Genomic DNA, 14,137 nt, shown 5'->3' on the forward strand with positions numbered 1-14,137 from the left:
CTAAAAATTTATTATTCATGTTATTTCCATTCAAAATTAGTCAAAACTTATACATGTTCAACGGTGAACACCCCCACCCCCTTCTTTCTTTGCAAACTATTTAAATAGCTTAAGCCTACTATTTTTTTTCATTTGAAATTTCAGTTGTTGTCAATAAATTTATTTGGAAGTAATTGAATCGTTTCGCTTTTTCGGATAATTAATTAACTTATTAATAACAAGATATATTTTAATAGAAAATAAAATTTATGAGGCAGGTGCTTGCAGAGTTAGATCTCTTGACAACTTAGTGACCTTCACCCTCGCCTCGTTTTGGTAGAGCTGCCGTCAATATACAATCATGTTTTGCCGGACGGCGCAAACATTTCTTCCACAATGGTAAGTTTAAAGAACATGTAATTTAAAAATAATGCAACAAAAGAACTTAAATTGTAATTTTACATTATCATTCCTTTTATCCGAGAGTCCATCTTGACAAGGAATCTTTATCAACTCGTGACCTCTAACATGCAAACTCGGTAGATTTACCGGTGCCAAGCAATTTTGAGGCAATAATATGACGAATAAATGTATATTTAATGTAATTCCCAGAGTTCCTTTCATTTATTCCATTGTCACTATTTTTGACAAAGCAAACTTTTAGGGAGTAATAAAATCTTGGCTAAGTATAACTCGAATTTCCTCGATGATGACTTATTGGGTATAATGAGATCCATGTACAAATAATACAGTGTTAGAGTTATGACTGTATTATTATTTATCAAGGATTACAATCCATGTTCTGAATGAAGAAATTTTCTCTGCTTATGATAATGAAAACACCTCATAAAATTAATTATCAACATTAATTTCTGCAGATATGCTTCTTAAACATGTTACACTATTAAATGATGCACATGTTGTCTTTTCTTGCAGCACGCAAGTGCGTGGAATGGCGACATTGAAGGAAAGTGAGTACCTTTAAGGATTTTTTTTTTTTTTTGACAACTAAGTTAAAAAATTATCCAAGTTATCTGAATCCTAAAAATTTACAATTAATTTTCAGAACCGCAATGTATGTTTTAATTCAAAATTGATTTGTAATTTCCCTATATACTGAACAAATAAACTAAGCTAATAATTTTTGTTTTTAATTTCCCAGTTCGTGTCAGATTAAAATCTGTCACCAATATTCAGAAAATCACCAAATCCATGAAGATGGTGTCAGCAGCCAAATATGCAAAAGCTGAACGAGAATTGAAGCCTGCCAAGCCCTACGGAGAGCAAGCTACTGGTTTGTAGTTTCCTATAAAAGGATGTTATTCCCATAGATTTTAACCAAAGCTTTCAAATAAAATGCCTACTTTTAAAGTTTGTTCTTCGTTATCAGTTACGTGTACCAGGATTGTCCTTAAGACATGGGGCCAGGGAGTTTCCCTTGTCTGTAATATTGATAACGTTATCCTCCAGTAAGGGGAAGATTCAAAGACGCTCTTCTACTTCTTTAATATCCCCTGCTATTTCAAATCTTAGGGAAACCCTGTTGGACATTATTTTGTAGTACTTTTACAAAAAGTAATGTAATTGCCTGTTACCCTCTTTTCAGATGTATTTTGCCCAATACAAAATGTATGTATGTCTTCTTACAGCTCTTCAACAGAATATAAACATGAAGGATGATCAAGAGACGGAGATGATCTTGGCCTTGACCTCTGACCGAGGTCTCTGTGGGTCAGTCCACTCCAGTGTGGTCAAGGCCATCAAGGCCCGGCTAGCTGAAAAGGACGACGCTAAACTCTTACTGGTCGGGGACAAAGCCAAGGCCATGTTACAAAAGTAGGAATGTAGAATTACTCTGAATTAGACAGGGCTCGACATTAACTTTTTTTCCTACTGGTTCATTCGAACAAATGACCAAAACATTTACTTGTCCGAACTTCAACTTCACTTGTCCGAAAAATTTTCAATAAATTTTGATTGATTCATGATATTATTGATAAATGCATGTACAACAAACACATAAAACGAAATTTTATCTAGGCTTTTTGTCCTGACAACAACATAAATGTTCACAAGTGAGCCTGTCAACATCAAACAGAATCCAAACTTTGTAAGTTCCTTGCCTCACCAGTAGTATGCAATAAGTGAACTTGGATCCTGATCCAATATGAACTCGCATTAATATCGGGATGGAAGTCTGGTTTTATGTACAGCTTCCATTTTGAAACGACCAATTACCTTTCAACAGTCATTCTTTTTTATTATACGGAGACTACTTTACATTGAAATCTACTTGTCCAATCGGACATTCACTTGGCCGTAATTTTTTTTCACTTGTACTGGACAAGCGTTAATGTCGAGCCCTGTAAGAGATTTTATATAAAAAGAGAGGAGTATTTTAGATATAATTTAGAAAGTATAAAAGTAATTAGCATCAATGGGGTTGAAATATATATTGTTTTAACAGATTACATGAAGTTTTAGAAATCAATATAGATTTCTTTTCATTTTTTATTTTGCATTTTTGCACTGAATGTGAGGTGTGAAAAGTTTTGTTCTCAAACTGGAGGACAATACTATTTATGCAGTCTTATTTTAATTCAGAAGATTTTGATTTGAAATGTAGTTTTCTCCTAAAAATTGACATAGATATTTATGTTCACCCTATATGTTCAATTCTATTATTTATTGTTTTAGACTACATGGGAAGAAAGTTCTAGGACATTTTAATGATATCGGCAAAGTTGTTCCGGTGTTTCAAGATGCTTCAAAGATTGCACTGGCAGCTATTTCCTTTGGCCTGCAGGACTTCACTAAAGTTACCATGTACTTCAACTCCTTCAAGTAGGTTCAATCCCGATTATTATATATTGCATTAAGTAAGGCCATCTTTAAATAATCAGAGTTCTTGAAATCTTTTTTTCACTGTCAGTCATGTGGACTGACTGCCATGTGAAGTTTGTCAGTCCAGAGAGATTTCTATCAGTCCCAAAAAAATATTAAATCAAAAGATGAAAACTTTGTTCGATTTTATTATCAATACATTGTGCACTAAACACTGCACACTTCATGCTGATTTGATTGTCAGTTTCCCTTGAATTATCTCGGGGGTCGAATTTCATTACAAGTTTTTAATCTAGTTTGATTATCTCACTTGGCTTACCATAGCACCGTCAACAAACCTGTTAAGGCTGTTTTATCAGTTTACTGATCATAGTGACACTTGCATTCATCAAAGAAACCATTACAAGATAGAAAAGAGTTTGAAAGTTATATGGAATTGGTACGAAATTTTGTCAGATTTTCACAAGTTCCTCTGTCAACATTTACCAGTCATTTGGACTGACACAGAACGCAAGGTAGTTGGTCCTCGGTTGTTTTTATCAGTCTTGCCGACAGGACCAAAAGATTTCAAGAACTCTGAAATAATTGTTTGCCTTCTCCTGACTCAGGGTAAAATTATTGGGTGGTAGTCGGGAAACCCAAATAATTTCAACATATTTGTTGACAGATAAGGTAATAAAAAGAAAAAAAAATTGTGCCCTGGAATGTTAATGATGGCCTAATGCAGAATTTTTTTTACAACAGTCAAAAGACATGAATGAATATGTCAAAAGATCATTCTGATATAACCATAAGAAGTTAATGTTTAAAGCTTCCATATCATGTATTTATAGGAGTTGTGTTATTCTCATCTAAAGGGAGATGACACAGTTGTTAGCTTACTCCTTTTTCTTTTCATCTGAAAGGAAACTATACAGTTGTTACCCTACATCTAATGAGGGAGACATCAAAAATTGTCTTCTTTTATACTGTAAATTTGGAAATTTTTGCTGTAGATAAGATTGCTATAGATAAATTGTTAGGAAATTTGCGAGTTCATTGCATTCGCAAAAATATCTTTCTTAAAAATAATTCAGCATAAGAAAATGTATACAAAGTAGTTTGAAAAATTTTGAAAGATAAAAAATTATCAACAGCATTTTGACCCAGATTCGCAAAATAAAATTGATGTAAAAATTTCCAGATTTATGGTATGTCATGCTCTAGACCCATCAAATTAATTATGTCATGTTGGTTAACAATATTGTGGATTATTATCAAACTTACATCCAGACTTGTACATTTTGCATAAAATTGAAAAATTCATCTGTTCCTGAGGTTGATATCTGTGCTATAGGAAAATACCGGCTAAGATTTGATGAAATTCAAATGTAAGAACTTTTTTTCATGATTGCACACAAGTATCTTACCTTGTTTACTTAAATATGCAAATGTAAATATAAATTTCTTTTAATAACAGGAGTGTTGTATCCTTCAATACCCGCAATGTTGCCCTGCCAACCATAAACAACCTAGCTGGAGCAGAGAATTACAATCTGTATGACAGCATTGATGATGAAGTCCTACAGGCCTACAACGAGTTCACACTAGCCACCATGATCTACTATGGTCTGAAGGAGGCCCAGTGCAGTGAACAAAGCTCCAGAATGACAGCTATGGACAGTGCTAGCAAAAACGCAGGTAGGTTATTGTGTTGGTACACTGGTGGTGTGTATTTAAGTTGGCATACTTTCCAAGCACGAAATGCAGGTACTTGTGTGTGCGATCAGAATGTAACTGTGTAAGCAAAATTGTGGATACATAAGTGTTACTTTTATGATTCAAGTTTAAAACTATAATGATCAAACTGTAGGAGAATAGCAGATTTGGGAAGTGCAAAATACATAATCTTACGAATAAAATCTCTTCTCATTCTCGTGAAATTATTAAAAATTGCCTTAGACCTGACATTTCCTTTTCTTATTGAAAGATGAAAAATTCTGAAAACTTTAAATGTTCAAATGACCCAATATGTTACAAATCAACAGAGGAAGTTTACTCCTCCATGGTACCTGATCCCACTGATTTTTTTTATGGCGTCGAGCTTTAGCTCGGCGCACATATAGCTATGATGAAATATATCTGACTGTTCACCGCTTTCTTCATGCGCCAAATAATATAGTACTCGAACCAAGACCTTCATGTATCTGGCGTAGGAATATACATGCCACTTTTTGCGTTTATTCCATAAATTGCTTGAAAATCATACAATTTCAACAGTCCTATACATAGTTGACAACTCACTCACTTTCGTCGGGTTACTTTTCGACCCTTAACCTGATTATTTTTTATGACACGGCGAGTCATGCTTATCGCCCGAATCCCCGAGAAAGAAATTAGGTTGTATTTTTAACTTCCAGTTACAACCCAAGCTTGATCTACGTAAACAAACCCGTTGGCTATGTGGTTCAGTAGGCCAGTAAATTATCGGTGGGGGTGTAAACAATTAACTGGAATTGTTTTGACAAATCAAATTTTAAAATGGCTTCCGATAGAACAAGATTGTTATCAAGACCAGCAGGAACAAATTGAACAAAGAGAAAGAGAAACAATATTTATGTACACGTCAATGAATCTTGGAAAACAACTTTCATCACATAAAATAGTGTTCGAAAACAATGTAGGTCTTACTGTACATTTAGTACACATTACACTGGTTAATTAAATTAATTAGGCCTAATTATGAGAGAGGAAAAGTAATTTCAAATTCTCTAAAATTGGAATTACTTTCAAATTTAGCACCAGGGACCTATATATAAACAATATATATATATATTAGTATATACATGATATAGGTCCCTGTTAGCACAAACCGAAAAGGCTTTTTTTAAATGCAGACTTACCATAATTCAGGTCAATGCTGGACAATGAAACCAATGTTCTTATTTAACATATCAATTTAATCAATAATTTTTCATCATTGTAAGTAAATAATTCAGTATAGCCTTTTTTTAAATAGAAGAATTATAAATACATGTACACAAATGACCAGATTTTTACATCTTGGGTGTTGGCAAGTATGGTCGTAATACTATTTTACCGGGGTACTGACTAGTGACTACACATTAAAACCTGTTCTCAAGCTGTTCAGTTGGACCATATGAGTTGAATGCTTTTATTTCATAAATGCTGAAATCGGGGTATTTTATCTAGATATACATGTACATGTACAACTAAGCTATATAATTATTTCACGGTATCACTGCCATATCTAAAGCGCGGCGCCATTGTGGCCCTTCAGGCCTTTGATTTTTAAGAGGACCTCGTTGCTCTGCTCCTACTTTGTGATATTTCAGTGAACTTTTCAGCTTGATAACTGTAAATTATCTCCATATTTCATTAAAAATTATTTTCAAATTTCAGGAGAGATGATTGACAAGCTGACCTTGACCTTCAACAGAACCAGACAGGCTGTGATCACTAGAGAGTTGATTGAGATCATTTCAGGAGCAGCAGCTTTGTAATGAATATGTAACACTTAGACACTGAATAAATTCACTAATATCATACCAAGGACAGGCTGATGAAAGACCATTTACATTTATTGTGTGGAAAAAGTGAAAATGTAGTGCTGAACCTTTTGAGTTATTATGTTTCAACTAATTAAAAGATTTTGAGGTATATATTTTGTGTTTTTCATTTGTTCAAGAAACACTGGAAAAGTAATTTGAAATGTTTGCATAACCTTTATTCTAGCTATTTTATCCTTTATTCTAGCTGTTTTAAATATAAAACTTAAGGAATGGTCATTGGTTCCTAAATTATATCTGCTAGAAATTCAGAGTTTGCATGAGGTATAAGTCAGTCCTTGAGAACTCCCCTTACTGAAAGTTAAGTACCTTATGTTGTAAGTTCAGTGATTTTATGATTTTTGCTACATGTTCCTTAAAAAAACATACCAACAGAAGGGTTCTATAATTGTGCCCCCTCCCCTTTATGGTGTCTGTGGTTGGGATGCAATGATCAAAGGCATATTGTAACTTTCCTTTTCATCCATCATCCTTTAAAAGATTTATTTCTACTTTTGAAATGATACATGTATGTCACCAGAAAAAAGATACAAGCTGGTGTTGAAAAAAAAACTAGAGGTACTGTGAGTACTGAGCTCACTAAATGATACCCTCTGACTCCCATATGATTAGATGTATAATGGCAAAGTCCATGTTTTACTCTGGGAGACCCGAAAAAAGTGTTGGATGAAAAAATAAATTGGAGGTGCACTATGGCATTATGTAATAAAAAAATATGTGAAAGTATCATTAAATTATTCAGAGGTGTAGGAAGAGTTGCGGATAAAAGATGGATACCCTTCAATATTTTTAAGAAAGAATGACAGTGTCCATGTCTTGCACTGGGTTACTGAACATATGCCCACTTGTGCATTTTGGACCTTATTAAATGCTCACTTGTGAGGTGTAAGGGAACTTGTACATATGTACATTTAGAGGCAAACACTACTTAATTTTATTATTGTCTTATGAACGCACTTTTAATTTTGATAATTTCTTCATCTTTTACATTTTTTGCAATACTGCGGTTTTGCCATTTGAATCAAATCTTGACTTATTAAAAAAATGTAAAAAGAGAGCGTATAGCAATCTCATCACATTAAAATAAATACATGTACTATGACATGCAATCTTTCTACATGGAAATGCATTTACTATAAATCAAATTAATCCACTTAACATGAATATTATTTAACTGTGTTTCGTTTTACAGATATTCATTATGTTGTAATTTTCGCTCTATAAATCGGTTATATAACTTGTTCTACGTATATATTCAATCACTAGCTGTAGATTTTTGAGAAAACGATAAATTATAAATGAGTTCATAATATGTGCAAGATGCAACCATTATCACTTTTGATACTAACTTCAAAGAAATTATTGGAATATTAACTTTATAATTACATTCAAATTCCACTCATTATGACATGCATTGAGGTATAAACTTGACATGCGTCTTGTAGCGTATTTTCTAGAGGAAAAAAATGTACAGTACTCATAAGTTTTGATTCCTAGATTTTAACACAGTTAGTGGCCAAATTTTTCCAAGCCCAACTACCTTTCACTTCCATTTTTTTGCATACAATACTACCTTTCCTTCATAACACTATACTGTGGTAAGAAGTGGGGGGAGGGGGGAGAACCAACGTTTCAGTTGGACATTTTCAATAGTAAAGGTAATATTGAGAAAAAACGTTTGGGGCCCCCCCCCCCCCCCCCCCCCCTCCTGGCCCCCTGTTGCTACGTGCCTGTTTTTCGAGTCCTTTTATTGACATCAATCTTTTATCGACGCATTTTACAACACAAAATACCCTTAATAGTAATGATGAACAGAAAGAGTATAAAAAAGACGGTAAAAGTATCCACAACAAAGAACTCACATCCAACGCTCTGTTGTCAACGTTCGGCAACCCAAAAATAATTGCCTGTATTATAATGTTAGCGATGGAGGGTATCGTGATTACGAGAATCGCATACTGCAGCATTTTGTGAGCACGCTGTTGCCAAACATGTTGATTTAACTGGGAAGCTGGTTTCTTTAAAGAGCAATGAAGCTTGTTCGCTGTACATCTACCTTCTACTTTTGAAGCAATTGGCATGGTTGGTAAATTCTTTTCCTCTTTCTGATTTTCGATGGTTGAGTTGAAATCCTGGTTTTCTTCTCCTGTTTTCTTCTCTATTGTTTGCTTACTGAGTGTTACCTGTATCTCTTGATCATTTTGCATGCCGGTCTTAGACGTAAGAGTTATTTTCCCTCACAACATTCAGTTGCTTGCAAGTAAATTTTCTAGTTTGGTTTTTAATTTTTCTCAGCAGGAAAACGTAAATTCCTAGAATCAGAACCGAGAATGTTGCAATTACAAATCTGGAATATGTAGCCATAAGGTTGTGTTTTGTATAGTTGCATCTAATGTTTACAGATGTTTTTCTCTCAACTTGTACATTATAAACAAGAGGTACGTATATCAACGAAGCCAGGAGAACAGAGACAACCATATACTATAACCTGCCACGGCTTGACCTCATTTTGTGGAAAATGTTCTGCTTACTGGGATAAACAGCTAGAAGTCTTTCTAAACAGAGATTAAGAAGCAGAAAATAGGTAAACAGACGTGCAATAGGGTAAATGTACAGGAAAACCTTACACCAGAGTCTGCCTATGGGCAGCGGAAAGGGCAAAATTTACAATAATAAGAAAACAAACAATTATTTTATTTCAATGACCATAAAAACTTAACAAATGATATACAATGCATAATCAACAGACCTTTTCGCAGAGCAAATATACATTAAAGCAAAACCAACGAACAAGTACGTAACAAACATACATGAATGCAAAACCAACGACCATCTTTGCAGTACAAACGTACATGAAAACACGACAAACGAAAAAACTTTAACCAACGTGCACGCGGTAAATCTAGTCTTTCCGACTCCCGGCTCCCGACGGTCCCGTTTTTTTTTTTCTTGCCGATTTCTTTTTTGTCGGCGCGCACAGAAAGTCTTCACACTTCTCAGGCAAATTTCTAGGTTTAAAAAAATTCATTAATATATAAAAACTTTAACAAATTTGCGTATTTATTACTGAATCAGCAGTATCATTTGCCAAAAGCGGTAAATCTAGTACACAGCTATAAATGCGAAAACCACTGAAAAAGGGACACAAATGTTTTCGTAAAAATCGCGATTAAAAACAACAAACTGAGGTACAGTTTATATTTTTTAATAAATGAAAACCCTCATTTACATGCTAGATAATTTTTATGCATAGAAATTCCCCCACACATTTTTTTTTGTATAGAACTCTTTGCCACATTATGTTTATGTTCCCAGGCTATACAACATGGACGTGGTTCTACCTCGGATCCCCCTTAATTTTTTTACTTTTTTGGGGGGGGGGGTGTTAATTCATCTTAAAAATTTAAAATGAAAGAAAAGAATTTACATAAAATGTAGAAAGATATCTCATTCTCCTGAAGGCCGTTTCGTCAATTTTTGTTGTTCTTGTTACATAAGTTGGTTTTCCCCAATTCTTTAAATATTACAAGAATCTATTATGATAACTTTACATTACAGTGGCATATCATATGACAGGTACGTAGCAACAATTCCCAATTTTAAGAGTAAGGTCAAAAAAGGGTTATGTAGTACATGTATATTAGGAAAAAAATTGGCACTGAAAGAAGTTGAACCTAATGTACCCCCCCCCCCCCCCCCCACACACACACACACACACACGAGATTTTCGAGTTTGGGCTATATCATTTAAATTTCCTTTTTGTTATTGCTTGTTAAGTTTTAAAAATCTTTTTTTCAGCTAGATTGAATTCTTTTCTTTGGTTACCCCCTCCTTTTAAAAATGATGCTACGTCAATGTATAATAATGCAGTACTTTCATTTTGCATTATTTTACCATAAGTGCAATGTTAGATTTAGCTATTTTTATGAAGAATTTGATAAAAATCTTTTTTGAAATCAAATCATTTTGATGTTATGAATTTTTATAGAATTTAATTGTTCATTTTTTTATTAACACCACCAATTTTCACTGAAATACTAATTCAATCTTTTTGAGAAGAAATATCTTCTCAATATCAATACCTTAAATATCTTTAAAGATACATGGACACAGATTTGAAGTTAATTTATTTCGTCTTAAAGTTATTGAAACAAGATTGCCACTTTTCCTAAGTATTAAGAATAAAATTAAAATTTGTGAGAGTGCAAGGATGTGTCAATCAAACCCGTCTAATAAAATTTGAAGTTTTAATAACTTTTAGATGAAATAAGATTTTTAATATATTTTTTGTGTGAAATGCTATTAAAATATACATGTCCTAATATTATACAGAAAATATTAAGTTCAAATCTGTGCCCATGCACCTTTACTATCTACGACACTTACGTCTCTCTGTATCGATGTCCGTTTTTGGTTTTCATAATTATAACGGAGTACTACATTTACCGCTTTTTGAAGGTGATACTGCTGATTCAGTAATAAATACGCAAATTTGTTTAAGTTTTTACATATTATTGAATTCATTTAAAAAGAAAATGTGCCTGAGAAGTTTGAAGAGTTTCTGTGCACCGACAAAAAAGAAATTAAAAAAAAAATCCGATACCGTCGGGAGCCGGGAGTCGGGAAGACTAGATTTACCGCGTGCACGTTGGTTAAGTTTTTTTCGTTTGTCGTGTTTTTATGTACGTTTGTACTGCAAAGATGATCGTTGGTTTTGCATTCATGTATGTTTGTTACGTACTTGTTCGTTTGTTATGCTTTAATGTATACTTGTTCTGCGAAAAGGTCTGTTGATTATGCATTGTACGAGGGTCATTCAAAAAGTTCGTAGACTTCTGTCATAACTTTTTTATTTAACATCATATTATAACCAAATTTAGAACACATATTTTAACAATAAATTCAAATAATTTGAGCTTAAAAAGTTGAAAATATATTGATAATTATGAAAAATATTAAAGATTTAAGACAGAAAAAATGGGGTCACGGAGCAGGGTCAAAATATACCTGTTTTCTAATTATATACTTTATAATGTCTAGATTTATACCTCTAATAAATGGCTCTTAAACGAAATAAAATTGAAATGTTTAAATTTAGAATTGTTCAATTACTTCAGATACTGAAATTTAATGTAATACATCGCTTCGTTTAAAAGATATCAATCTTTAAACGCAGATAGACTTCCTGAAAAAAAAGCAAAAAATGATGACGTCGAAGGACGTCACGGAGCAGGGAGTACCGATAAAATTTTGTTTTTGCATTCGGGAAACCTTTAAAACGAACACTGAGAATGCTTGATGAATAAGGAAATTGATACAAAATGTGCTATGCATTTGTTTATACTTGGAATGACTATTTTTTGAGTGTTAGAGACTTGGAATCGGACCATGAACGGTCTGCGATGAAACAAATTATAGTAAAAAATCTTGTCAAAGAGTTATTAACGTCATAAAATGTCATGTGCGATTCACTTTTGCGGAACTTGTGCAAACAAGAGTTACGCTATAAAGAATTTGAAAACATTGACAATGTAAGTTAAGGTACTCAAACAATTGTTAGCGAACTAGGTGTACTGGGCTATAGATTCATGAATTTAGAAGAAGCAACACACCGTGGATGAAATGAAAAGGCAATGTAATTTTACGAAAATTTCTCGACGTTGTTTTGACGTCACAGCGTTGTTAACCGTGCTCCGTGGTGACAAAGCATGCCTACTTTTAAAATTGTCTAACACGAGTTCCATTAAATCAAATGGAATGAAACTTTACACACTGACAAAATAAATGTTTTTAAATATAAAAATGTGTTGATCTAAAATTCTGTAAGAATAATATGATGATGGAGGACATTGTCTACGTATTTTTTGAATGACCCTCGTATATCATTTGTTAAGTTTTTATGATCATTGAAATTAAAATAATTGTTTGTTTTCTCATTATGGTAATTTTTGCTCTTTCCGCTGCCCATATCTGTCGCCTGTCCATGAAAGCAGAATCATCAACACGATGTCCACAATCACTTCGTTGGAACTGATGATCAGATAGATTCTACTTCGGTGGTTTATTTTCATCGTCTTGTCCTCTAAAATGAAGATACAGATACACAATTTGAAAAGAATTGAAAGAGATAAGAAAATGGATACAACGATTACATTTCTCTCCAGATCCATGATTTTATCTTCGTTTTTTGATGCTGGACATTGTTTAATGACTTTTTTGTACTTATACTTCAGCACTGCGATGGTTTCCTAAGATACAGATTCATCTGCTACTGTCATACTTTTTCGAAGACAATTAACTTCAAAGAGTTAATTCCTTCGATTTTTATAAGTATACCTTGACGTGTTATCCGAGAGAAGCTTAATCACTTTCAACCAATTTATATACTTCATGACTTTCGGTTTCTTTTCAAATATAATTGTTTGATGTATCCGCAGTTTTAATATTCAATGAGAATTTGTCTAGAATAAAACCAGTCCTATTGATTAGACTTTTTTTTATAGAGGTATATAAATATATCATAAACTCAAAACTGCCAAGTCCATTGATCTTTAATTGGTTGTACCTACTTACAAAAATACATTGGTACTTGGTATTCCTCTTGTACTAACATTGATAGACAAATATAAATAGATTAAGATAACAAACATTGATCGATCTATATATAAATTCTAAAACAATATACTCAGTAAATTCCAGGAGAAGTCAGCATCTACTGTTGACCTGACTAGCAAGCTAGCAACTGGTCATGTACGAGGGCTGTTCGAAAATTATTGAGATAGTGTGTATATTTTGCTTTCTATTGAACGTCTTTCGGTGAAAATTTGCATATACGTTTGACATACACTAAGAATTGATATAAGCAAAAAATATTTTACAAATATTAAATATTTTCTGTACAATGGTATATAAATGCGTCATCAGTAGGGGTACCCGGAGCAGTCTCGAAATCAGATATTGAAAATATGTAACACCAACGTTCTAACTCTTCCTGGACCCATAATAAGAGCAAAAAATAATTCCGTTTATGTTATAATTTTTCAGCTGTCATTCAAATTCATTTTGTGCAAATTTGTTAGAATTTTGATCAGGAATATTAAGATCATTAAAAAATTAAGCGCGGTAGAGAAATCAGCTAAGAATGAAAAAAATGGATTTTGACGTCAAGGGCGGAGCAGCGAACATACTGTAAAAGTACTTTTTTCCGCGTGGTATTAATTTACGCTATGTACGCGGCCACAAATTTTCCACGGAAATTTGTCCAAGCGTACTTAATATAAATATAAGGCATAAAGTGACAGTCTAAGAAATCCGCGTAATTTTCTACCCGCGGATTAAACGGAAATTGAGATTCCGCGGAATTATGACCTCGCGGAAAAAAGTACTTCTACAGTACCTAAAATTTTATGTAGCGCAATGTAGATCTCTTTTGCAGGCTCAACGACCCGCTCAAACAACAACAACGAGAAAAAAATGTGTTAGGGTTTACTATTTCATTGGTATACATTTTCTCAAAAATTCAACCAGAGTAAAATCAAAAGCACCGGACGACCATCAGTTACTACGTACGATATTAACGTCGTTACGGTATTTATATCGTTGACCTGCATTGCACAAATCAGCACTGCATGATTTTAAGTCATCCTTTTCCACAAATGAAAATTTCCAATCAGGTAGCAACAGCATACATTTTTAAGGAAGTTTAAGAAAAGAGACTGTTTGATTTTTGTACTGTTAAATGTAA

The 14,137-nt window shown here is 33.4% G+C and overlaps 1 protein-coding gene across 1 annotated transcript; it reads left to right on the top strand.

Annotated features, from left to right (window-relative positions):
* Positions 1–267: 267 nt before the first annotated feature.
* On the top strand, positions 268–6,485 carry LOC134251068 (ATP synthase subunit gamma, mitochondrial-like). Its single transcript, XM_062733433.1, has 7 exons — positions 268–378; positions 916–950; positions 1,142–1,273; positions 1,629–1,815; positions 2,677–2,823; positions 4,283–4,503; positions 6,226–6,485. Exons 1-7 carry the CDS (start codon positions 341–343, stop codon positions 6,324–6,326), a joined length of 861 nt encoding a protein of 286 aa, XP_062589417.1. The 5' UTR covers positions 268–340; the 3' UTR covers positions 6,327–6,485.
* The last annotated feature ends 7,652 nt before the right edge of the window (positions 6,486–14,137 follow it).

The sequence above is a fragment of the Saccostrea cucullata genome, unplaced genomic scaffold, assembly GCF_032062105.1.
Source record: "Saccostrea cucullata isolate Sc308-1 unplaced genomic scaffold, CSIRO_AGI_Scuc_v1 ctg746, whole genome shotgun sequence".
Lineage (NCBI taxonomy): Eukaryota > Metazoa > Mollusca > Bivalvia > Ostreida > Ostreidae > Saccostrea > Saccostrea cuccullata.

Bases quoted from the DNA above. Each gene is read 5' to 3' on its own strand.
- LOC134251068 (XM_062733433.1), top strand. From the start codon at position 341: ATGTTTTGCCGGACGGCGCAAACATTTCTTCCACAATG. The intron at 2,824-4,282 runs GTAGGTTCAATC...TTTTAATAACAG, and splicing joins ATGTACTTCAACTCCTTCAA to GAGTGTTGTATCCTTCAATA. The intron at 4,504-6,225 runs GTAGGTTATTGT...TTCAAATTTCAG, and splicing joins CAGTGCTAGCAAAAACGCAG to GAGAGATGATTGACAAGCTG.